The sequence below is a fragment of the Brachypodium distachyon genome, chromosome 5 (assembly GCF_000005505.3).
Source record: "Brachypodium distachyon strain Bd21 chromosome 5, Brachypodium_distachyon_v3.0, whole genome shotgun sequence".
Classification (NCBI taxonomy): Eukaryota; Viridiplantae; Streptophyta; class Magnoliopsida; order Poales; family Poaceae; genus Brachypodium; species Brachypodium distachyon.
Window position 1 is genome coordinate 27,233,593 of NC_016135.3, and position 22,425 is coordinate 27,256,017.

A 22,425-nucleotide genomic window follows, 5' to 3' on the forward strand; every position below is an offset into this window, starting at 1 on the left:
TGCATGAATGCAGCTATGTATATATAGGAGTATAAAAGTTTCCAAACACACAAAAAAAGAGAAGCTAATCACATCTCAATTAAATCTCTCCCGACGGAACCAACAGCGAAGAAACACCTAATCAAGTTTCCAAACACACACAGAGACACACAAAAATACAGGTCTACATATTATGGTTCGTGAAAAAAAAAAGATATCCATCCATGCATGAATGCAGCTATGACACACAAAAAAAAAGAATCATCATTCATTCATCAGGCGCCACGCAGGATGACGGGCGCGAAGGTCATCGCGGCGCCGGCAACGGCAACGGACGTGAGGACGCCGGGAGCGGGCAACGGCGCGGCGGCGCTGGGGTGCGGCGGCGTGGGAGGCGCGGGCGGGGCCGGCGGCGGCGAGTCGGGGCCGATGACCCTGACGATCATCCGCTGGCCGCGCTCGCAGTGTCCCGCGACGCCGCTGATGAAGTAGAAGGCGCCGGCGCGGTCGAGCCGCACCTCCGTGTCGCCGTTGTTGGAGAAGAAGACGGGCCGCGTCGACGCGCATTTCCCGTACTCCTCCTCCGTCACGACCATCACCGAGTCCTTCTTGTACTTGAAATCTTGCGGAGACAATTCGCCGATCAGTTTGCATGCAAGGACTCATCGGGATTAAGGGGCGAGGCGAGCGAGAACGAATGGGGATCTTACGGACGCTGTCGCCGAGGAGGAAGCGGTTGTTGGAGGCCCAGTGGTTGTAGACGGCGGGGTCGGCGGCGGGCGGGACGGCCCAGCCGGCGTCGCCGCCGACCTCGAAGTCCGTGGCCAGGGCGCCGTAGCAGCAGAGCGCGACGAGCATCGCCAGGGGGAGCAGCTGGTTCGCCATGGCATGCACACAGCACACGCGCGCAAGCAAAGCTGGTGGATCGATCGAGATCAGTGGTTCCTGCAAACGGAAACTGAAGATGGGTTCAATGGAAAGCGAATTAATAGGGGTGGTGGTCAGTTGGAGCCTCGGCTGGATCGGGGAGGGAGAGAATGGCGGGGGCGTACGTGGAGTACGTGGCTGAGGTAATTGGCTCGCCGCGGGGGAAGAGAGAGATCGGTGAAATGCCATGGTTTGACCGCGGCTCCCCCGGAGCTGGATGGGCCTTGATGGGCTTCTGGGCTAACATAACGGGCCACACGCGATTTTTTTTATAAAAAAAATACCGGGCCCTTGGGAAAACGGGGAGAAAGACAAACCTTTTTTTTTAGCGGGGGGAGAAAGACAGACCTACTGCTGCAACACAGTCACGACCGAGCAACAAAACAGCCGGAATGTAGCATGATATTCTAGCACCATGTTTCGCATATATCCCAAGGGGTAAGGTAAAAAAGATGGATCGAGCAACAACGAACACCGTAGGTGCAGCTGGCGGAGAAGATGCCGTCCGGCCAGCATGGTACAGCTAAAGCTAGGAGATGTCAGATAAGCAAAAGGGAAAAAAAAATGTGCAGCTGCGCAAGTGTGCGGGCAAACAAGCAAGTGCGCTGGTGCTCGACCCAGAGTGTCGGCCGGGCGGGCATCCATGCGTCCCCCTTCTTCCTGCCTTGCCCGGTCCCGGTCCTGGATGGATACGCTTTGCCGCGACGGCAGAAACTGTGTCTCGAGGCGCCTCTCAGACAGAGTCCCGGAGCCAAGCTTTCCCTTTGCTTGCGTGACGGCTTCGGCCACCGACGGTCCTCATCACCGGTTGTTGAGAGAGTTTGGAGCGACCGAGGTGGGCGTCGCGGGCACACCAACATCGATCATCCATCACCATCGTGCGTGCCATGGCCCGGCCCGTTCGTCGCCGCTGACATGGATCGATCCCAGGTTTGTTTGCGTCCGCGCTGACGGAAAACCGGGATGCAATGCAAGCGGAGGAGGAGGATGCGCCGGCACACCTTGCAACTTGCAAAAAAGAAAAGTGTTTCCATCGGTTGTCAAACACACCGTCGCTGTGTTTATTCTGGCCGCCGGCATGGTCGGCTGGGCGTGAGAGCTTTAGCTGGTGACTCGAAAGTAGGTCCTCGAAACGTAGCTTGCTGGCTTTCTTACCTTTCTCTCTCTAGTCTCTCGTGGCGATCTGGATTCGTGGATTCAACGGGACCGGTTATGTTATGTCAAGACTTTGTAAGCGCATGGTCGAGCGATCGGTCCATGTCTCGGAGCACACCACACGTGGTGCTGGGATGGGAACCAACATCCTTTACGGTAAAACAAAGAAGAAGAAGAAGAAGAAGAAGCAACTAAACTGCTACACCAAGAGGACTATAGCTAGAGGAGATTTGTTGCCTGTGGTTTCATACAAGATGATGATACATAAACTGGCATCACAAACAGCGGCAAAATTACAGACACGGGGTGGATTTGCAACGGTTTTCTTTTCTTCCCACTGACCGGACTCCACATTTCCGAAAGGGCGCAAAATGCAAAGTTTCTTCGTTCCTCTCATATGCGGCCTCCTTGACCCTCTTGACGCACGCACGCACGCAGTATGTATAATCCCCTTGTTGCCCAGACCTGACCTCACCTGACTGTATACGACTGTAGCTACAGGCGCAGTATACTGTATAACACGAGTATAATACAACAAGACTGGTGGTACTGGAGGTAATTAGTGAGGGGGTATTTACGCGGCGAGCGAGCGAAGGGCTATTTGCGCGGAGTCTGCAGGGCGGGTCCCGCGGCCATGAAGGTGCCGAGCTCGGCGTCGCGGAGGCGGAGCGCGGCGCGGAAGACGCCGTTGACGGCGTCGGAGAGCCGGTCCAGCCGCGCCGCCAGCTCCTCCGTCCGCGCCTCCACCTCTTTCGCGGCCGCGCGCACCGCCGCCTCGTCTGAACCCTCTTCGTTCTCGAGTGCCGACGCGAGCTTGCCGACGGATTCCTCCTCGGCGTCCGCTTCGGTGGTGGAGGCGGAGGAGAGGGCGAGGGCGGAGAGGCTGATGGAGACCGCGTTGAAGGGCTCCGCCCACGGGAGGTTGCTGGTGACGGGGACGAGGAGGGTTGTGGTCTTGGTGTTGCTGTGGTCGAGGATGGCGGCGGCGGCGGAGGCGGCGAGGGAGGAGACGGCGTTGACGGCGAGGAGCACGCGCGCGGCGGCGGCGGCGGGCTTGTGGCGGCGGGGAGGGTGGAAAGGGATTGAAGGGAGCGGCGGGGAATTCGGATCCACGGCGGCGCGGTCGGCGAGGGCGGCCCGCGCGCGGGCGGTGGAGGATGCGGATAAAGGCTGCGGGGGGGAGAGGAGGTGGAGCGCGAAGCGGGCGAGGAGGCGGCGGCGGCGGAGGCGGTCGACGCGGGCGGCGATGGCGTTGCAGGCGTCCAGCAGCGCCACCCCGGCCTCGAGGTGCTCGGCCACGGCGGCGGCGGACGCGTCCCCGCCGGCGCCTGCGAGGAGCGCGGGCGCGGCGTCGGCGAGCGTGGCCGCCAGGAGGTCGGCGACCCGCGCCAGGAGCGCGAGCGGCGAGGAAGACGCCAGCAGCGGCAGCAGGGTCCCGAGCCGCGCCGCGAGCGCCGCCTCGAAGCGGGACCCCGAGCTCGCGTCCGACGCTGCTACCACCGCCGGCGACGGCGACGGCGGCGCCTTGCGGTGGTGGTGGAAGGGGAGGAGCGCGTGGTACTTCTCGGTGAGGAACATCTGGGCCGGCTCTGTCTGTGCTGAGCGGCGGCGGAGGCGATGAGCAAAGCAAGCGAGAGCGAGAGAGAGAGAGACGGAGAGAGGCGGAGGAGAAGGGGGTATAAATAATGGCGGAGGTGGGGAATGGAGAAAGGGCGGGGACGGGCGGCGTGAGAAAGAGAGCGAGCGACGCGGACGTGAGAGAGAGGTCTGGGAGATGACGGGAAGCTTTTGTCGCCGGCAAGAATGCGTTTCCGGGAAGCTCCCTCACTTGGATAGACGATGACCGTGGGTCCCGTCCCCGGCGCGTAGGCAAGACGCGTCCCGGAAACACTTCCTTGCCTTTTTGCTTCTTGACGCTTCTTCTCTTTTTTCTTTAACCATTTTGTCGTCTACCATTTTTCCTATTTCAGGTCAAAACAGGAGAACATGTTTAATTTTTCTTTTTTTTTTAACACAGGCAATGCATTATTCCATTATTTTTACTCGGATCATATGATTCTTTTATTCGAACGGTTAATCTATGAATTGTTTTAAACTTGGATAGTCTACTTCAGTTTTATGGTAATCCGACTAAGAGTTTCCAAAACTCGAAGTAGACGGTCATCTCGTTCGGTTTCTCCTCGACCATTCGGTTGCCCTCCGTCGCGCTGCATGTGTGTCGTCTTGTGACTTGGCCCGTCTTGCTTCGAACTCGTGGCCAATCAGGATCACCTCCTACCCTTACTCTATAAGTGGAGTCTTCGATGACGCTCTCTCTGGCCCCATGAACCATAACCCTGGCTCCTTAAATTTTGTGTGAGCCCCATGAACTATAACCCTGGCTGCTTAAATTTTGTGTGAGCCCCATGAACTATAACCCTGGCTGCTTAAAATTTGTGTGAGAAGATATCGCACGGAAGGTCGAAGAGTGTCATCCGAGCATAAGAGAGTGGCGAGATGTGAGTGACCGGAACACTGTGGTTGTTCACTCCTTATTAGTATGTCGTTTTGTGATTTCGTCTTAAATATTCCATTCGCGGAAGGTCGGGTGAGGGCCTTCTTTTAAATATTACATCCGCGCGAGTGCTTAGGTTTTAGTACAGTGTTCGAAAACTTGTGTTGACTTCTTACTGCGGCATGCAATATCAACAATAAGTGGTAGGGCCGACAGCTTACTGGGGCAAGTGATGTGTCCAACGAGACCATGTTTAGGGTTAGGGCGGGAGATCAAGTTCGAAATGTGTTTCCGATGGTGATGGAACCGGAGGAGGGTTGGGTACAATTAGAAATAATTTTAGGCTGCATGGCAATGATTGAGGCGATGAAGAACATCGAGGTGGGTGAAGACTTCGATCGCATCTAGTGGAAGTGCCCTGTAGCGCGACAGTTGCGGCTACAATAAGACTGCTTTTGGCATCACGGTGGATTCTCGCACACCTGTTTGTTTTAACCATTTTTTGTCCATTCTATTGTTTAGCTAACCAAATTTTTACTGGTTTCACGTGTAGTTCAGTACAACACATTTGGGCAACCGCAAACCTGATCCAAAGACTCGCATTCCTAGCTGGAAGCACGAGCAAAGCTTACCAACCGCGAGGAGAAATACATCAAGGCATATCTTGACAGACGAACAGCTAAGAAGAAGATGAGATCACGCGGAGACACTGCCTTGTGGGCCTAAACTCAAACATTTTGTATCCTCCCGTAGGAGAAACTCACGGGAATCGAAGCCTGAAACTTTCGGCACCCTTTTTCTTTGCATTTCTTCCTGAACAACAACTGATGCCACTTTGCGTCACAAACCTCGATCATTATCCCGCATATATATTTTCGCACGAGAGAATACAACTCTAGACGGGCTGTCAGATAACAACCGATAAAGCAGAACATATCGACATATGTCTACTGTGTGCTTCAGGGATATTTCTGTGATCTTATCAATCGATTAGCTCGACCAAGATCACTGCATGACTCCTCTCGCATGCTGATAGCGATCTGATCCCCGATCACACAAGCTTCGATGGGGTCGAGCTTTTCCACGGCCCACGTCGCGTCGTAGGATCGGTTTGTGCGGGTAGACTTTCGTTTTCCGTGCAATGCTTGCACTCAACCGGGGTTCACACGGAGCTAGATCAGTTACTGTCACATGTCAGTCAAGTACATGCGTACCGCGGCCCGTGCTATATAGCACCGTTGTATTGGTATCACGGGGATAAATCTTTGTCCGGCCGAGAAGATGCATTCATCACGGTTTTACAAGATCCCGTTCCCATTCTACTCTCTCCGATCCTAAATTATTGTCTAAAATTTGTTCAAATATGAATATATCTATTCTTAAACAAACGTCTAGATACATATAATATTTTGACAACAATATAAGGTCGGAGAGAGTAGCTAGTTATCTCCAGTGCGTCGCGATACATGACGTTTTAGACAGCGGCAGAACCTCTACGAGACTGCAACACTGCGTTTTGACCATCTGGTGACACGAAGAGAAGCAATTGGTACGGAGTAGTAGATTTCCATCCCTGGCAGAGTCTAAAACACTGCATTTTGACCATCTCTAGTGACACGAAGAGAAGCAACTAGATTAATGTCCACGTTCTATGAAAGCAACCACGAACTTGGTAACGGTTCGCTCTTCTAGATTTGCTAAAAGAAGAAAAATGATCCAAACGAAACCAACACGATACGCCGCGATCGAGCTGCTGCGAAAACATGGATGCCAGGCAAAAAGTACCGTTGCAACCCACACGCACGCTCTTGCTCGATGCTGTTTTAGCTTCATCTATTCGCAGAAAAGAAAACGAAAAAAAACCCGCTAATCTATTCGTGCCGCCACTAGCTAGGTGCTGTAGAGCACCTAGTAAGCAGATCCTGTCGACCCCGGTTTCTTTGAAACCCATGCGTTTTCTTATCTCTTCTTTTCACGATGCATGGTGTTTTTCTGAGTTTATGGCAACATGTTTGTTTTGCCTGCTTTACGTACTGTGGGAGTACGCCATCCATTCATCGGAGGCGCGTCGTCACATACGCGCAACCCAACCGTCTGGTATGGCGGACGTGGGAGTGCCACGCGTACGTGGTCTCCATGGGGCTGCTGGATCGTGCGTACGTGCAGAGCCCATAAAGCGCGCCCATTCCGCATGACTCGGATCAACGCTTCGAGAAGGGAAAGAAGGGGTTCGGTTCGTGTTGATGTCATGCTTGTTGAATTGGTGGCAGGAATGTCGAGAGCAAGATGCCAAGATTGGCCACGGCTGATCTCAGTGCTCAGGTCAGTGTACACTGTACAGAACGATTCAGTAAAATTTGGTTTTTTCAAAAAAAAAGGTAAAATTTGGTGAGATTTATAGCTTGATCTCGACATTTCAATGCGTGCATATGGCAGTGTGTGACGATGTATATCCCCATTCTTCTTCTCGCACTCGTCAAGCAAGAAGCACTCAGAACCAAAAACCCCAAGTTTCATAAAGTTGCATGTTCAATGTTCAAGTCCCAGACTTGGCATGGGTATTCGTATTTTTTTGAATTTATTTCAGAATTTAATCAGCTTGTGCTTTCAGTGGGAGTGACGTACTCGTCAACTACGAGACGTCTGTGGTGATTTCGTCAATCTCAAGATGATCTGCCGGCCGTCCAGTCTCTCGAAGATGCTCATAGGGATATGATGTGCGTGCATGCGTTCATAGTTGTGAGTGCAGGTGCGTGTGTGAGTACTTGCGTCTGTACTGCGTTTCTAAAAAAAAATTTAAAAACGGGCAACCAGGTGCTGCTAGCCTAGCCGCTGTGGTGGCTCAGGAGTTACCACGGGCGCCCGCGCGCTACAGTTGGGCACTAGCCCACCACGCGAGCTCAACGACTCGCTTGGGCGCCACGCATCATCATGACCCGGGCCGGGCCGGGAGCCTACGTTTTCTCCTGCGTTTCCGCCCATCGACTTTGACCTCCTGACCTGACTCTCTTCCTGGACGGAGGAATATACCTTGAGATGCACTCAACATATGGATAACGAGCGCCGATCGACAACGATAATCAAACAAGGAAGAGATATTCTTAGCACTGAAACTGACCGAGCATTCGTTGATGTAGACCGGCCCGACTACTAGATTTTTATCTGGTGTTTAACAGGAGGGGGGAAGGTACGTACGTGGTGGATATTTGAAGTGTGTAGCCTTGAACTACAGCAGGCCCACAAGTTACTGGAGATTCCTGAAGGTCGATCGATCCGTCAGCAGTTTCATCGCTTCAGAGAAGAGGGAAGAACCGTCAGCGGATCATAGAATAACTGAGGTCACATATTGTAGCCCGACAGCCCGTAAGATGCATGTTTCTTGGGAAAATCAATGACAAAAGATAGTGTAACTTGCAGGCTTGCAGCGATGGACCAAGGCCAGTGTCTCTGTCTCGGGAAGAAAAGTAAAGATCAATGTATTTCTTAAAGGAAAAAAATCAGTGCGAATTGAGAATGATTTAGTGTAATATAAAATGAGAACATTTTAAGAATCTCACCATAGTGGCGTCACAATCATGAGAACAACAATGTGAAGTGGGCAGCACACCGTTGATGAGGGAACACCAATCCATGTAACCTAAGAGTTCTCCCTTCATAAAGTGCATCACAAACTGGCAGAAAATCAGTTAAACGTCAGGATCAACACAGCTAGCTCAAGTATCCTGTTTCCTTTTCTTTCTTTTTTTAATAGGTAGAGTATGCTGCTAAGAATGTTTCTTATCATCTTGCATGTGCTAATTAAATCCATCCATGTCGTGGCCCCCACAATATCAGAAATTTATAGTAGTCGGCTGTGCCACGAAACAGCAGTTTTTATAATCGTTAAGCTGGTTTGGAATGCCAGCAAAGGTGGCAACTTGGTGCGGGATTGGTCAGGTCAGCTCAGAAGACCAGAATTGCAGATTCAGACTTAACCATGGATCATGTGTGGATGCATGGGTTTTGGACAAGAAGAAGGACCTAACTTTACTCAAAATATGGGGGCAAATGGATCGAGTTCCATTAGGTGGGGCACACCTGGAGTCCATGGTGGTTGACACCTACATAAGATGAGAACAAACTTAGCTTCTTCATCCACAAAGGAAAGGAAAAAGGCGGTAAACAAAAAGACAGAAAAAATATATATTCAGAAATAGGAAGCCAGGTGCGATGTGTGTGCTAATCTGAATCATAAAAAAAAGGTGTTGACTACTATTTGGGAAGTACTTCACTGCTAAATTGGCTAAATGTGCCTCAGTCATGCTTTTATTCTAGTTGTTGCCTCTTTCTGTTCTACATGTTCAGAGAAGCCTTAGGAGACCGAGCTACGCTAAAGGTTCAGTAACGAATCACCAGCATGAGGGAATGGGCTATTGCCTATCTTGTTGGGGGTCTTCTTTGTCTGGGCTTCTAGCTGGCTCAAAAGCTTGTTTAAAATATTGTAAGTACATAGTAATATCTTCCAGCTGCAAGCTTCTTAAGTTTAAAATTGAGTAATTTCTTATGTCTGATAAACTGGCACGTTTTCCTCAACTAACCCACCAGCTAATGTTCTGTCAAGACGACAGTAGTAAACTCTACTTTTTTTTAGCAGAATAGTAACACCTTAGGGTACCTACTACTCCATTATGTCCAAACGGAGTACCAGACAAGGGCAATTTATGCTTTTCACATGTGAGTTGATCCTTAATTAGGTGCATAAAGGAGAGGACACAACAATGCATAAAAGGGAGAGGTGGCAATACATGGTACATTAACAATTAATCTAGCCTTAACTAGGTGCTTCTTGGTTATTGTAATTTTTGAGATAGGCATAACAAACTTTTTTTTTCTCGAACACGCCAAGCAGCGTGTCATTTTCATTGAGAAGAAAGCGCAAGAAGCGCAAGTACACCGAGGCAACAAAAATCGGGACCCAACGGAGCCCAAAACAAGAAAAGGAAAGAAAGGAAAAAAAAGGCCAAGGCCGCTATACAAGGGCGGGAACCGAAACTAAGTCCGGGGGGCGCGCGTGTAGGGGGAGGTGGTCTAGTGCCCGTGCGCCAGCGGCACGCCACAAGTCTGCCTCGACAAGAATGTCCTCGGCAAGCCGAGCCCCTACCGGTCTAACACCCTCAAAGATGCACGCATTCCGCAGCTTCCAAATGCGCCAAAGGGAGAGATTGATGAGCGACCTCATAGCCTTCGTCTTCCCGCGGAGACGCCGGGCCCCAACAGCCAGCCAATCTGAGAGACTCTCATCAGGCTGCGGTAGACAGCAAAGAGCTCCGACCTTGGACAGAACCTCGTGAAGGACCGACCTAGTGAAAGGGCACGACAGGAGGAGGTGAGCCATGGTCTCCGGCGCCTGGTCACACAAAGGGCAAGTCGTATTGGAGGGGAGATTCCGGCGCTCCAACCGATCCGCCGTCCAGCAACGATCGGCGCAGGCGAGCCAAACCCAAATCCGACATTTTAAGGGAGCCCAGCACCGCCAGATCTGGGACCAAGTTGGAGAAGTTGGGCAGCCCTCGAAGAAGTGGAGGAACGCAGACTTCGCGGAGTAAACTCCGGAACTCGACCAAGTCCACCGAAGCACATCCGCTTGGCCAGGAGTGAGCGTCACAGGGGCCAGGGAGTCGACAAGGTGAAGGAACTCGACCAAACCTTGGGAGTACTTACTTAAACGAAGTACAGTAAAAAAAATGCTAATATATTATCTCCAGACCCACCTTTTTATAATTGAACCTTACATAGAAGTTGGGATAATTTGAGAGGACAATGTTGCTTAATTTGACAGATCAGATAAAGAGAATGCATGGAATATATACTTACCGTATGTTGATATTATCTGTTTGGTAGGAACCCAAAGGGATGAGCATGTCAGCTAGGCAGCTACTGACAGCCTACAATGGAAAGCTTTGATTTTTGACATTTAGAACTACGTGGCATTGCCTTCTCCTCAATCTTGTTCAAGCTTTGTATTTTTCTCATCGATATGTTTTTCAATTAATTCATCATTAGAACTCTGGAGGCCCTGCTAAGGTAACAGTAGATACAATACTATATCTTTAAGAACAGCTAACAGGAAGATGACAGTAGTAAACTCTACTTTTTTCTAGCACAATTATAGTCAACATATATTCCTGTACAATTAAAGCTAACCAGAAGGAATGAAGCTAAGTAGATATGACACTGTACAGTGCATAATGCTAATACCATATCTGAGTTCAAAATACACGAATGCAACAGTGTACTTCATAGCACTGACCAGAAGGAATGAAGCTAACTAGATATGACACTTGCAGATGCTGCGTTAAAATACTTAGAATGATCCAACAGGTATACATTTCTTGCTGGGCGAAGCTTTTCATCTGATTCGGAAGTGCAAATTCCAGTGTGAACTATGATGAACTACTGACACTGACAAGCTTCTCCCGTAGTTTTCCTAGTCGGGCCTGGATCGACAAGGGAGTGTCAGAACAAAAAGCTCACATCGCAAGATCATGCAACTGCAATTGAAAACGTGAAATGTCAAAACTGCAGCACATGTGTCCAACACTAACCTTGAAAGACTTTGACCGACGAATCGATGGATCAAGATTCAAGGCATCTGCATAAGCATCCTCGGCAGCATGGTAATCTCCCATTGCAAATAGCACGTCCCCTCGCGACAAGCGAGACTGCATAGGCATGATACATAAGGCTGATGAACAACATGCCATGCCCACGATACTTAATGCTTTAAGAATCAGGAAGGTAACCTGCAGGCTTATTTAGAAAACCAAGCACCAAAATGCAACTGCTATTTTTTCAATAAACAACCATAAAAAGTAAAAAAGATCACAAAAAAATGTAATACCCAGAACAAAGCTATGCAGAGTCTTGTTTTTCAACAGACATATCAGATGCATACAACAATGTTGTGTTTACCTGACAGGCAGGAATACGAAGCCACTTGTGTCCCTTGTATTGGGGAAACTAAGTAATGCATTGTCGCACAGTCATGTAGACCAAATTTTGCAATCACTACTTTCATTTGTAAGTCATGGTCATGTAGATTGTTTATTTTATTCAGCTGATTGTCATAGGTACACGTGCTTCTTTCCTCCAACCTGAACTTACTAGTTAACGAACAGCCATTAAGTTTATGACAGAAACTGGCCAAACTGAACCATCCAATCCGTCAACAAAACAACATAAGAGTATAGCCCAAGTGAACTGTAGTAACTAAGCTTACGGGCATACATCATAACTAAGCATGTGGTATCAATGAAGAAGACAAGGAGTTCGATTTAAGTGAAGTGAACCTGAGGAAATTTGGGAGCGATTCTTATTGCTTCCTCGGCATCAGCAAGCGCACCGGCAACATCCCCCATTGCCAATCTCGCCTTAGACCTGCACAAATGCCACACTAAACATCTCATGCCAAGCTTATGCGAGTAAAATTTACACTCCTAGACAACAGTTCTGCTACCAAATCTAGTGGAACAGACCTGCTTCCGTACACCAGATGCAGTCCGCCAGGAGCATTCAGTCCAATACTCTACAATGTGCACACAGTTCATAATAAGAACACCACCCAGGGAACTGCAGCTTTGTTTATGGCATTTTGATTTCTCAAGAGAAAGTAGACACGAAACAAGCGTGGAAGAAATGGCGTCCTCGCACGCACGCACGCACCTCGGTGAAGAGTGCTTCCGCCTCGGCGGCGTCCCCGTTCCCGAGGGCGGCCTCGGCCTTCTCCCTCACGGCGAGCGCGACGAGCCCCGCGGCCGCGTCGAACTCGGCGGCGCCGAGGAGGTGCTCCAGGAGCGCCGCGGCGCGCGCGGCCGTTCCCACGTGGCCGAACACGGCGGCGGCGCCGGAGGAGGAGAGGGAGGCGGCGACGTTGGGCCCCGCGCCGCAGCGGCCGAGGCACCCGCAGGAGTCCACGTCGACGCGCGGCGGCGGCGGCGCCAGGCCCGCCAGCGCCGCCAGGACCTCGCGCGCGCCCTGCCGCGCGCACGTGCGGTTCGTGCAGACCCGTACCTCCACCTTTTCTGCCGCACTGCCTGAAGCGCGCGGCGAAGTGGGCCCTCGCCGGAGGCTCGCCGGCCGGGGAGCGCGGGCGAAGGAGTAGGAGCAGGAGGCTGCTGCTCCCGCTACTGCCATCGCCATGTGTGGATTGATGGCTTGACGAAGTGGCCGACTTGACGAGGCTCGTTCTATAATAACGCAATATTGCAGGGTTCCTTTTGCAAATCTGCACTCGTGGACACCGACGTGGCCTTCTGAAACTCCACGACTACGAGGCAACCAGACCGTCGTGGCCTGCCCCCTGCCTTGCCCTGACCTGCGGCGATCTCCTCTCCGACTCCGGCGAGACGCTCCGATCCCTCTCCGACCTGCGCCGTCAAGGACCCCGAGATTTCGCGCAAGGTTATCACCGTACTCACATTTCACTCGGTTTTCATCGAAGTTTTGCCTGTCTATGTTGGTTTCGGGGGATGGCCGGATTGGAGGGTGATGAACGGAGCGGCGATTTGTTCGAGTGCTTGATCTGCTGCGATGTGGTGTAATTTTCTTTCCCATTGCTCAATTTGGGTTGTTGGTTGAGCGCTTCTGCATCGTTGCTGCGATTATGTGATTCCTTTGTGCTAAATTCCGTCAGCTTGGGATGACGCCCTCTAGCTGTTTGATGAAGTGCCTCAACGAGCCCATCAATACAACTACATAGCCTATTCCATGTTTCATTTGCCAAAATAGCAATCATCCGTTCGCAAATTTATTTGCATGCAATGGGTCATGTACTCATTAGCTTATTGTGAAACTATAATGAATTGATGATTAATCGTAATTATTGAGCAGGCTAGCAAAAGCTGCATCAGACTGGAGTTCTCACTTTCTGTATTTTGGTGTTTGTAGCGTCATGTTAGCGGCACGCGTTAATCTGAAGGGTTGGCAACAGGCAGCAGTTGCATTTGGTTCTGCATTCGGGGCCTTGCTTGATCCTAAGAGAGCCGATCTGATAGCTGCACTTGGGGAGACTACTGGAAAGCCAGCATTTGAGCGTGTGCTCCAGCGCATGAAGAACAGTGCTGAAGGCAGGGTAAACGCTATACTTTCTCCTCTCGTCAGAATTGCACATGCCATTATGTTTGGACATTTGTTGTTGTCTTTGACCATTGTTTTAGAGCCTTTGCTACTAGCATAGCATATTTTGTAGATTGTTATAGGTATAATTGCACAACTTTTGAAACACCATAATTTTCATGTAAAACTGTGAATTTCACCCATGCTAGTATGGTTGTGGAATCATTTTTCCAATCTATATCGATTTATTCAGTGTCTCGACATAAACCTCAAGAGGTTGTATAGGGGTACAGGGTTTATACTGAAGCATTGTGCTACAGTTTATTTCCTCTTATTGCTGTATTGTTCATTGGAGTAAATTTGCAATATATTGTTCCTTGTTGGACTGGAGTCTAACCTCATAATTTTCTGAACAATTTAAATATGTCGTTGCATTATCTGAAGAAATTGTTTATTTTTTTACCAGTCCGATGTAACTTGCATGTACAAGACTCAACATGGCAAACTGAAAATACAATTATATCCATTTGTCCATGGACATTATGCGGAATCTAACTAAAATAGCTTGTTTCTACAGGAAGTTCTTTTGGAGCGTCCTCGAGTTATATCCACACAGGTTTCCCATGCCTGGGACATGCCCGAGAACACATTTGGTGCTGCCTATGCTCAGTTCATGGGATCGAGGAACTTCTCTCCAGACGACCGCCCACCCGTTCGGTTCATGGACACCGAAGAGCTTGCATTTGTTGCCACCCGTGCCCGCGAGGTGCATGACTTTTGGCACGTGCTGTTTGGCCTTCCGACGAACCTGATTGGAGAGACTGCCCTGAAGGTGATCGAGTTTGAACAGATGTTCCTCCCGATGTGCATGCTCTCTGTTGTTGGGGGCTCTGCGAGGTTCAGTGAGAAACAAAGGACGCTGTTTTTCCAGCACTATTTCCCATGGGCAACCAAAGCAGGTCTTAAGTCTACAGATCTGATGTCTGTGTACTATGAGAAGCACTTCCATGAAGATTTGGAGGAAGTGAGGAGAAACTGGGGAATTGTGCCATGCCCTGATCCCAAAAGTAGCAGCATTTAGACTTCAGAGCACATTTTGTGTGAAAAAAACCTTTATTTGGTTTTAGCTTTGGTTATGGTAGCTGTTCTGTCCTTGAGAATAAAACCATGAGTTATTCTACTGAGTACTAGCAAGTAAATAGGGTACGGTACCTTCCAAATGGCAGAATGTTGACCATGACTCCATGAGCTACTTGTATGTGATTTAGATTCAAGGTTTGCTCAAATGGCTTTCAGACTTCAAAGTGGTACATTTAAATCAGAATACAAGAATGCTTCCGAACTTTGAAGTCTCAGGAAAAAACGTACTTCAGATGGACGGACTTCTAACATAAAAAGAAAAGAGTCCAATGGCAAATTAGAATAACAATGCTCTGCTTATTCTGCTACTTGCACGCAAGAAATCAATATACTGGAGTAGTATAGATGAAAAATGTAAAAATCTGAATATCTTATCTCAATCTCTTCAACAACAGGCTTGTCATGAAGTTTGTATGATTTGGCATGCGTGGCATTAACAAAAAAAATGCCGTACGACTCTGCTCCAGTCAGGTGATGCGTCAAATTTACAGAAAACTGAACTCATGCTTTGGACACAGCTCCCCTCAAAGAATCAACCTAGTGTTACATATGTATCACCCAAAAGAACACAATAATTACAAGGCTCAAAACTTACAACATCAGAATATGGACTGCTCAACAAGGAACAACTTATGCAGCCGCTGTAGTGCACAATACACAGCGCATTCTAGACTCGCCCGACGGGGAACCATCATCATCCTCTGAACCTTCATCGCTATCCCGAGCGTTATTGTTTGCTTTCATTGAGTCTAATCCACCTTCGAGGCAAGACAGATGATATGCATGACAGCAGTAGAACACAATGGCAGAGATGTCCTGTATAGATAATGGATCAAAGCACAAGCAGCATCGAGCACCACATCTTGTTCTTGATTTGATCTCTAAAGTGCGTAAACTCGATGATCTGTCGCCCGTTCGTGAAGATCCTTCATCGATTCTGGTTCCAACCTCCTCATCCAAGCTTGCCATGCAGACTCCACGTCGAGCCTCATGGTAGTATTTAACCAACAGATTAACACAATCAGCCTGTAGAAGGAAGGGTCAGCAAACATTTTGGATGGATGATAGACCAGGGTAGTGAAATGGCGTCAAATGACCTTTAGTATATCGTTGCATCCATTCCTCAGTGAAGTTTCTGTTCGATAGTCTGTCACAATTTTCACAAGGCGATCCCGCAATCTATCGAAGTGTGAATAATCAATAAATAATTGAACCAGGAAAGGAAACATGTCAGATGTAATGGAGGCGCCTATCAGAAAGATTCTATATTTTCAATATACCCTATAATGCCATGATAAGCCCATGTAGGAGTATTAGGTAGCACTCCGTACTTTCATAAATTGTGGTGAATTATAATGGAAGAAATTCATACGTTTGACGTTTCTCTCGTGTACTCCCTCCATCCCATATCAAGTGACTCAAATTTATCCAAATATGGATGTATCTATGCCTAAAAAGCGTCTGATACATATAATAGAAAGTCACTTAATACGAGACGGAGGGAGTAGTATTTTCAAAGATGAAAGTTGTGATATTTGGACAAAATAGACTTTGGTGGGAACATACTTGGGTATTTCTAGCCCATCGGGAACCAAACTGACAATATATAGAGGGTCAAGATTGCCGACAGTATGTTCCAACAACATCCCGACCTGCTCATCAGTCACAATAAATAACATAAGAGTACAGAATGATATCAGATTATCGGTCTCGTGAGGATTAAACAGAAATCTCATCCAATTACCATTTCAGGCTTTTGGAGACACTGTGTTATCAGTTCCTCCCATAGTTCGTCGTCATGTTGCTCCGTCACAAATTCAACGGCCTGCATACAATTCAAATTTTAGGCTACTGTAACCCAATCCCGCAGAATCGAGTTGGTTAACACATCATTAAATAGCATAAGAAAATGAGGGTAGACGGGTTAGGACCTCTTGTATGTCTTCCAGTTTGTTTATAATCGTAGAAAGTGCTTGCTTGGCATTTCCCATACGACCAAGAACGAAAACTTGCTCCCTGACAAGTTCTTTTTGTGCAAATATTTCATACGCCTGAAACAACCATATGTCATGGTTACTGTCGTTAACGAATAACCAAATTTGCGAAGGAAATTATAGTATCAGGACTAGGACCTTGTCAAGCCTGTAATGCTGGCTGGTACGAAGGAAGGGTAGTAACATCCTTGGCTCGTAATCTGCATAAAGCTCCACCTGTGACAGATAGAATGGAGTTACTATTTGTGTCAATACACAAGCTAGAGGTCAAAAAGGTAGACAATATAATAAAATCCAGATACCTGCATATCATGGAAATCTTTTCCAGCATGTATGTCTGTCTCAAACAGAGCATGCAAATACTGATGCAATAAATATTTTTTGTCGCAGCTTTTACTAGCATGCAACAATTGATCCACGACTTCATACGGCGGAATGATATCACGGTGTTGGATCATTAGGTGAACTGTTCTTTTACTATCCAATATCATAAGATTGACAATCTGCAGAATATATACAAGAGCATAAATAAGTGGAGGACTTGATGTAAGGAGCTTAGACAACAGGCTAGGCTTTATGGCCACATTAATTTCCACAAAATTTGGTCATGGGTACAAACTAAATATGAAGCTTGCAGTAATTTAATTGGGAATCTTTACACCACCTTATCATGGAATGCATCATGCAAGTTGTGCTTCTCAATAAACTCAAATACTTCTGGCTTCAGGAGCTGAACAAAAAACAAGGGTTTAGCACTGCAGGGAACAGATACTCCCCGGTCCATATTAGTTGTCGAAATATTACATGTATTTAGACGCTTTTTAGGCATAGATACATCCATATTTGGGCAAATTTGAGACAATTAATATGAATCGGAGGGAGTACAACAGATGCTCGTTTATATTAAATGTAGAAGGAAGCTGTTAACTACTACCTCCGATCCTAAATTCTTGTTGTGATTTTAGTACAAATTTGAACTAAAACCACGACAAGAATTTAGGATCAGAAGGAGTACAATTTTGGACGTACTTACTTCAGCAAAGAGAGAAAGTCCCTTTTCATATTGCTTATTGATCACATACAATTCAGCTAAAGCCTACAATCCAGACAAGACCAAGATATTTAGACATCAATCTCTTAAATAGCTCAAATAAATAGTGTACAGATTTTTAACATACAGTAAACAGTATTCCTACTCACCTCTTTTAATGCTTCAGTCATCGAGGAAGAATTGAGCTGTGGCTCGATTGCAGATATGACTGGTGAAGCAGAGTATAACGTAGGTGGCCAGTTTCGTATTGTAGTCAAAAGAAGTTCATGAAAAGAGGAATTGGTAGTTAAAGCTACAAGGGCAACCTACATAAACCAAATCAGAATAGCATTACAAATAGATAGGTTTTGAAAGACCAAGCAAAAAATAATAATAGTACAAGCACCTCATAAGCGGTATCACTCAGCTGTGGATTCTCCGTAGGTATGTAAGGGATCAACACAGGAAGCTGGCGGAGATGAGCAAAGTGAAAGACCCACCTGTGGCAGGGAAGTTTGGTTACTACAGATAAAAATTGTACAATTAACACAGACAGTGTCCACAAAACCAATTCTATAAGTGAGAAATGGGCATGTTCATATTTTTCTCACCTCTCCCATGCTGAAGGAGATCCTCGAAGCAACTTCGGACAGAGTTGTGCAGCTTCAGCGTATTTCCTTTCAATTATCAAGTGGTCAAGGTATCTAGAGCCCACCTAATACAAAATAAAATGGAACAAAGAAATAATTATTCAACTATTTCCTTGTGTAATTAGGTCTCTTGTTCATAGTTGAAGCAGCCCCTCCTAAAATTCTGACCTTCTGAAAAATGCATTGGACTAGCATAACATATATATTAGACGACCTAAGAAACAGGTCTAAATATTGTCAGCTTAGCCCATGACACTCAAAGGCCTAACGATGGTCCATCTTTTTAAAAGAACAAAGTATTGATTGATGATAGAGCTCTCATTCTCTCCGGAAAAAATGGCTAGGTTGTATATGCAAAAGTTAAAATGCAGGGGACCCTCAACCAGAGTGGCTCCTTGAAGTTGCACATTGCAATGTTGCTAAACAAATAAAGAAGGCATCCTCATCATCTGTATTTACTGATCAAACTTAACCATGCTACTTTACCTCATCAAGAAGCTCAGTCCTCCCTTGTCCTGCTTCAACTGCAGCCAATGCTTTTGCATGCCAACCATGTTGCAGAAGCCAAGCAATATGGTCTTCGGTATCTCTAATTAGAAGGCACATACTATCAGTGCAAATATCAACTCAATTTTTTATACAAAATTAGAAATGGATTTTTTTCCTTGTGGAAATTATAGTAACATAAGCAAACTGAGAAAAAAAAAGAAATTCAGATATCTGACTAGCATGGCTTTACTTCGTGTACACAAGAAAGGAAAAATGAAATGTGGCTGCATCAGTTAAGTTACTGAAATGATCTATTGTCGGTAGCTAGCTCAATTGTCTGTGTTACAATAGAACCACACAGGAAAAAATATTGAAATAAATAAAACCCTCAAAGGTGACATATCACGGAAAAATTGCAAATGAAGATCGGCACAATTTTAAAAGTAACATTTTGTCTAGATAATAGTGTCCTTGTTTAATTAGCAGTGGTAGAACTAGTGACATATGAAGGTTTTTGCAACATTTTAACAAACCTGGGCTTTGCAACCACTATATCCTTAGGAGATACGATGTAATACAGAGGTTCATCGCCAGCAGCCCACTGTCCACCCGCATTGCTACTTCCTGGATGGAGAAATGAGTAGATGGTTTCGTCATTACAGAAGTTCCAGTGAAGAATGAAGAAATGTCCATTCAGGCATTCACTGTTAAGAGCACAGTCCACTAAACCTGAGAAAGGCGCATGAGCAAGAATATAGTCCTTTGCCTTATAGAGCTCATAGCCATGAATCGGCAGAGCATCTGTAGTTAGCTCTTCGTTTTTCCATGATACAAGATGTATTTCTGGACGCTGCGCGGTTCCCTACAAAATGGTCAAACATAACGTAAAATGTAAATGTGAGAAATGTTATACGAGGACAAGCAGTGATGATTACCTGGCGTGAAGGAACAGAAGTATTATCTTTTTTATCTCTGCTATCCTCTTCAGGGATATATGCAAGCACAACTAAAAGATCACCGAATGGAGCAATCCCAGATATGTGGTAGCCTGTTTGGAACGAGCCAACAATATCAACATACTTCCCAGAACTTGCCGTGGTGATACTCCTTTGTATTCCATTGTACCCTGGAGATAAGTCTGTTCGGATTGCAGCAATCTTGACACTTGTTCCCCACCCAATAACTAAGACTGCGTCATCCTACATTTGTAAATGGCAATCAGTATTCAGCATGTACATTGCCCATTGAACACGCACACACAAAAAAGAAAATGCTAGAAATATTTCATTTGAGTCATATGCTAACAGCAATATGCATATCCTTTTTCCCCAGAAAATAAAGAACGCCATGCTCCTAGACATAAAACAATATGGTCCGCCATTCAGAAATAGATGTGCATCATAAGCTATTCAATTATTCATCTTGTGTTGGTTAATACCCTTTATCTAACACCATCCGACTCAAACTACGGATGGAAAAAGATTATGCCCCTATTGGATATTGAAAACATCAGCAGAAGCTTTAATTTTACATGAACTTTTTCCCTTTGCACTATATAGTAAATATTTCAATGTGCTGTCCTGATTGAAATGTTCCCAACTTTTCCAGAGGCTCATACTTGGTTGTAATAAATTATATATCATTCTTACAAATCTAAACATTAATTACCTGCCAGACCAAGTGAGGAACTAAAAAATCCGACCGAGGAATTCCTTTTGGTCTTTCAATGAATGCAATCCCTCTTTCCATTTTCATATCATGGACTTTCACCCCTGCGTCATTAGCCCAGGCAAGAAGGTCTGACCTCCACTTCATAGAATGGATTGGTCCTTCACCATCACGCAGGACCTACAAGGATCCGATAAAAACCATTAGAGCTCAGTGATCCATCAGGTTTATCTTGTCTGACAATGAAGCCAAGTGCACCTTTTTACTGTAGCCTCCACCCCAAGTTTTCTTTGTCTGAACGAGTACTTGACCTGCTAAACCACCTGTAGCAAATCTTTTGTAGTTCCTGGAATAGTCAGGGTCTAAAGCAATTGCTTTCATGGGGCGATGGTACTCAAACTTCAGTTTGTCATCAGTGAAGAGGCTGCTTATTACTACTGTGCCATCATCTGAGCAGCTGCCTATATATTCACCATCAGCAAAACTGATGTCGTTGATAGTTGCTGTGTGCGCAGCAATTTGCTTTACCTACAAAAAATATATTTATTTTTATCAGTGAACCTTGCAACCAACACAAGACTATGAAATTTACAGAGATGAAATCTACAACGGATAACAAAGTAATAAGAACACAGGCATCAATTTACACATCACGTGCCATTGTTTTAGCTATGGAATTTTCATGAACCCATTTAGAAAAATCAAAAAATGTGAAGCCGAGTGTTCCTATTCAGACATCAAATTATAGTCAGTCCAGCTACTCGCAACGACATGGTCACAGCTAATATTACCTTACACGAATTCAAGCATAATGAAGCTAGCAGTCACCTCGATTTACTCTCTAGCCTACGATGCTAGCAAAAATTGCTGTCGGAGATTTTCAGCACACAGCTATCGTACCCTCAACTCAGTTTCAGAACTAGACACGGAATCCTAACACGAGAAGAGAATTTCAGCATATGTCAATCAGAAGTATAATCCCTCAAAATTCCACCGATCATTATCCCCGCTGTAACGCTACCCTTAAAAGCCCGCGGCGGACAGAGCTCCCGCGCGCCCCGTCCCCCAAAATTTTCACCTCTGTGACGTCTGCCGCCCCACAATTGGCTAGCAGTTCTCCAGAAGGAAGCAGTAGACCAACGACACGAGACTAGAGCGCGGAAGTTAAGAGGAAGCCTTTAGGGACGATCCCGGTGGGTCTCTCAACGCCACAACGAAGTACGAACCCCCAATTCCGCAAGCAGCCGCGTACCTGGTTTCCCTGGAAGTCGAGGACGTGGAGGGTGCCGTCGTGGGTGCCGAGCAGGACGGCGCGGTCGGTGACGGCGATGGCCGCGGCGGCGTCGGTGGAGAGGATCGCCGGCACGCTCCCGCCCAGACGCTGGTACTTGAGCCGCGGCTCCTCCTCCTCCTCCTCATCCTCCCCAACCTCCTCCTCACCATCCTCCTCGTCGTCGTCCTCCTCTCGCTCGTGCTCCCCTCCGTCGCCGTTCTCCAGCGGGTTGTGGTGCTGGTGCCCGCCGCGCCTAGCGGACGACATCCTGGCCTCGCCGCCGGCGGGAGATCGCGCACGAGATCCCTGCTCGCCGCCGATCGGGGGGTGGAATTCGGGGAAAAGGGGAGGGTTGAAACCGTAAAAATGCTGCCCGGTCTCGCTGTTTGGATTGGTGTTCGTCTATCGGTTTGTCGTTAAGGCCGTAACCCATAAACTTAAGAATACAGACCGAACCGGTCGGGTTAGACGAGTCGGACTCGAGCCGGCCGGTCGGTCGAGCTAGCCCGGCTTCCGGTTTTGGACCGTGCAGA

General features: G+C 47.3%; 5 protein-coding genes across 6 annotated transcripts; 1 reads left to right on the plus strand and 4 right to left on the minus strand.

Annotated features, from left to right (window-relative positions):
• On the minus strand, window positions 1-8,024 carry LOC100845050 (mavicyanin). Of its 2 annotated transcripts, XM_024455628.1 has the most exons (3): window positions 7,751-8,024; window positions 690-937; window positions 1-601 (listed from the first exon to the last, which is right to left on the minus strand). In XM_024455628.1, exons 2-3 carry the CDS (start codon window positions 862-864, stop codon window positions 255-257), a joined length of 522 nt encoding a protein of 173 aa, XP_024311396.1. In that variant the 5' UTR covers window positions 865-937; window positions 7,751-8,024; the 3' UTR covers window positions 1-254. The 2 variants fall into 2 exon arrangements, with proteins under 2 accessions (XP_024311396.1, XP_003580807.2); XM_003580759.4 differs by lacking the exon at window positions 7,751-8,024 and having other exon boundaries at window positions 690-2,098.
• LOC100835482 lies at window positions 2,246-3,790 on the minus strand. The gene has a single exon (XM_003579418.4). The coding sequence runs from the start codon at window positions 3,637-3,639 to the stop codon at window positions 2,659-2,661; it is 981 nt and encodes a 326-aa protein (XP_003579466.1). The 5' UTR covers window positions 3,640-3,790; the 3' UTR covers window positions 2,246-2,658.
• A 2,647-nt stretch (window positions 8,025-10,671) lies between the features above and the next one.
• LOC100845358 lies at window positions 10,672-12,777 on the minus strand. Its single transcript, XM_003580760.4, has 5 exons — window positions 12,257-12,777; window positions 12,070-12,119; window positions 11,884-11,971; window positions 11,140-11,256; window positions 10,672-11,031 (listed from the first exon to the last, which is right to left on the minus strand). Exons 1-5 carry the CDS (start codon window positions 12,731-12,733, stop codon window positions 10,978-10,980), a joined length of 786 nt encoding a protein of 261 aa, XP_003580808.2. The 5' UTR covers window positions 12,734-12,777; the 3' UTR covers window positions 10,672-10,977.
• Window positions 12,778-12,804: 27 nt separating this feature from the next.
• On the plus strand, window positions 12,805-14,990 carry LOC100845657 (ubiquinone biosynthesis protein COQ4 homolog, mitochondrial). Its single transcript, XM_003580761.4, has 3 exons — window positions 12,805-12,994; window positions 13,481-13,664; window positions 14,226-14,990. Exons 2-3 carry the CDS (start codon window positions 13,485-13,487, stop codon window positions 14,727-14,729), a joined length of 684 nt encoding a protein of 227 aa, XP_003580809.1. The 5' UTR covers window positions 12,805-12,994; window positions 13,481-13,484; the 3' UTR covers window positions 14,730-14,990.
• Window positions 14,991-15,130: 140 nt separating this feature from the next.
• Window positions 15,131-22,299, minus strand: LOC100845963 (vacuolar protein sorting-associated protein 41 homolog). The gene is made up of 19 exons (XM_003580762.4): window positions 21,872-22,299; window positions 20,878-21,147; window positions 20,620-20,799; window positions 19,887-20,150; window positions 19,681-19,813; window positions 19,485-19,575; window positions 18,949-19,051; window positions 18,424-18,527; window positions 18,219-18,312; window positions 17,983-18,138; window positions 17,816-17,878; window positions 17,447-17,512; window positions 17,085-17,285; window positions 16,921-16,998; window positions 16,720-16,839; window positions 16,533-16,613; window positions 16,355-16,440; window positions 15,886-15,967; window positions 15,131-15,814 (listed from the first exon to the last, which is right to left on the minus strand). The coding sequence occupies exons 1-19, from the start codon at window positions 22,157-22,159 to the stop codon at window positions 15,419-15,421; spliced, it is 2,856 nt and encodes a 951-aa protein (XP_003580810.1). The 5' UTR covers window positions 22,160-22,299; the 3' UTR covers window positions 15,131-15,418.
• Window positions 22,300-22,425: the final 126 nt, after the last annotated feature.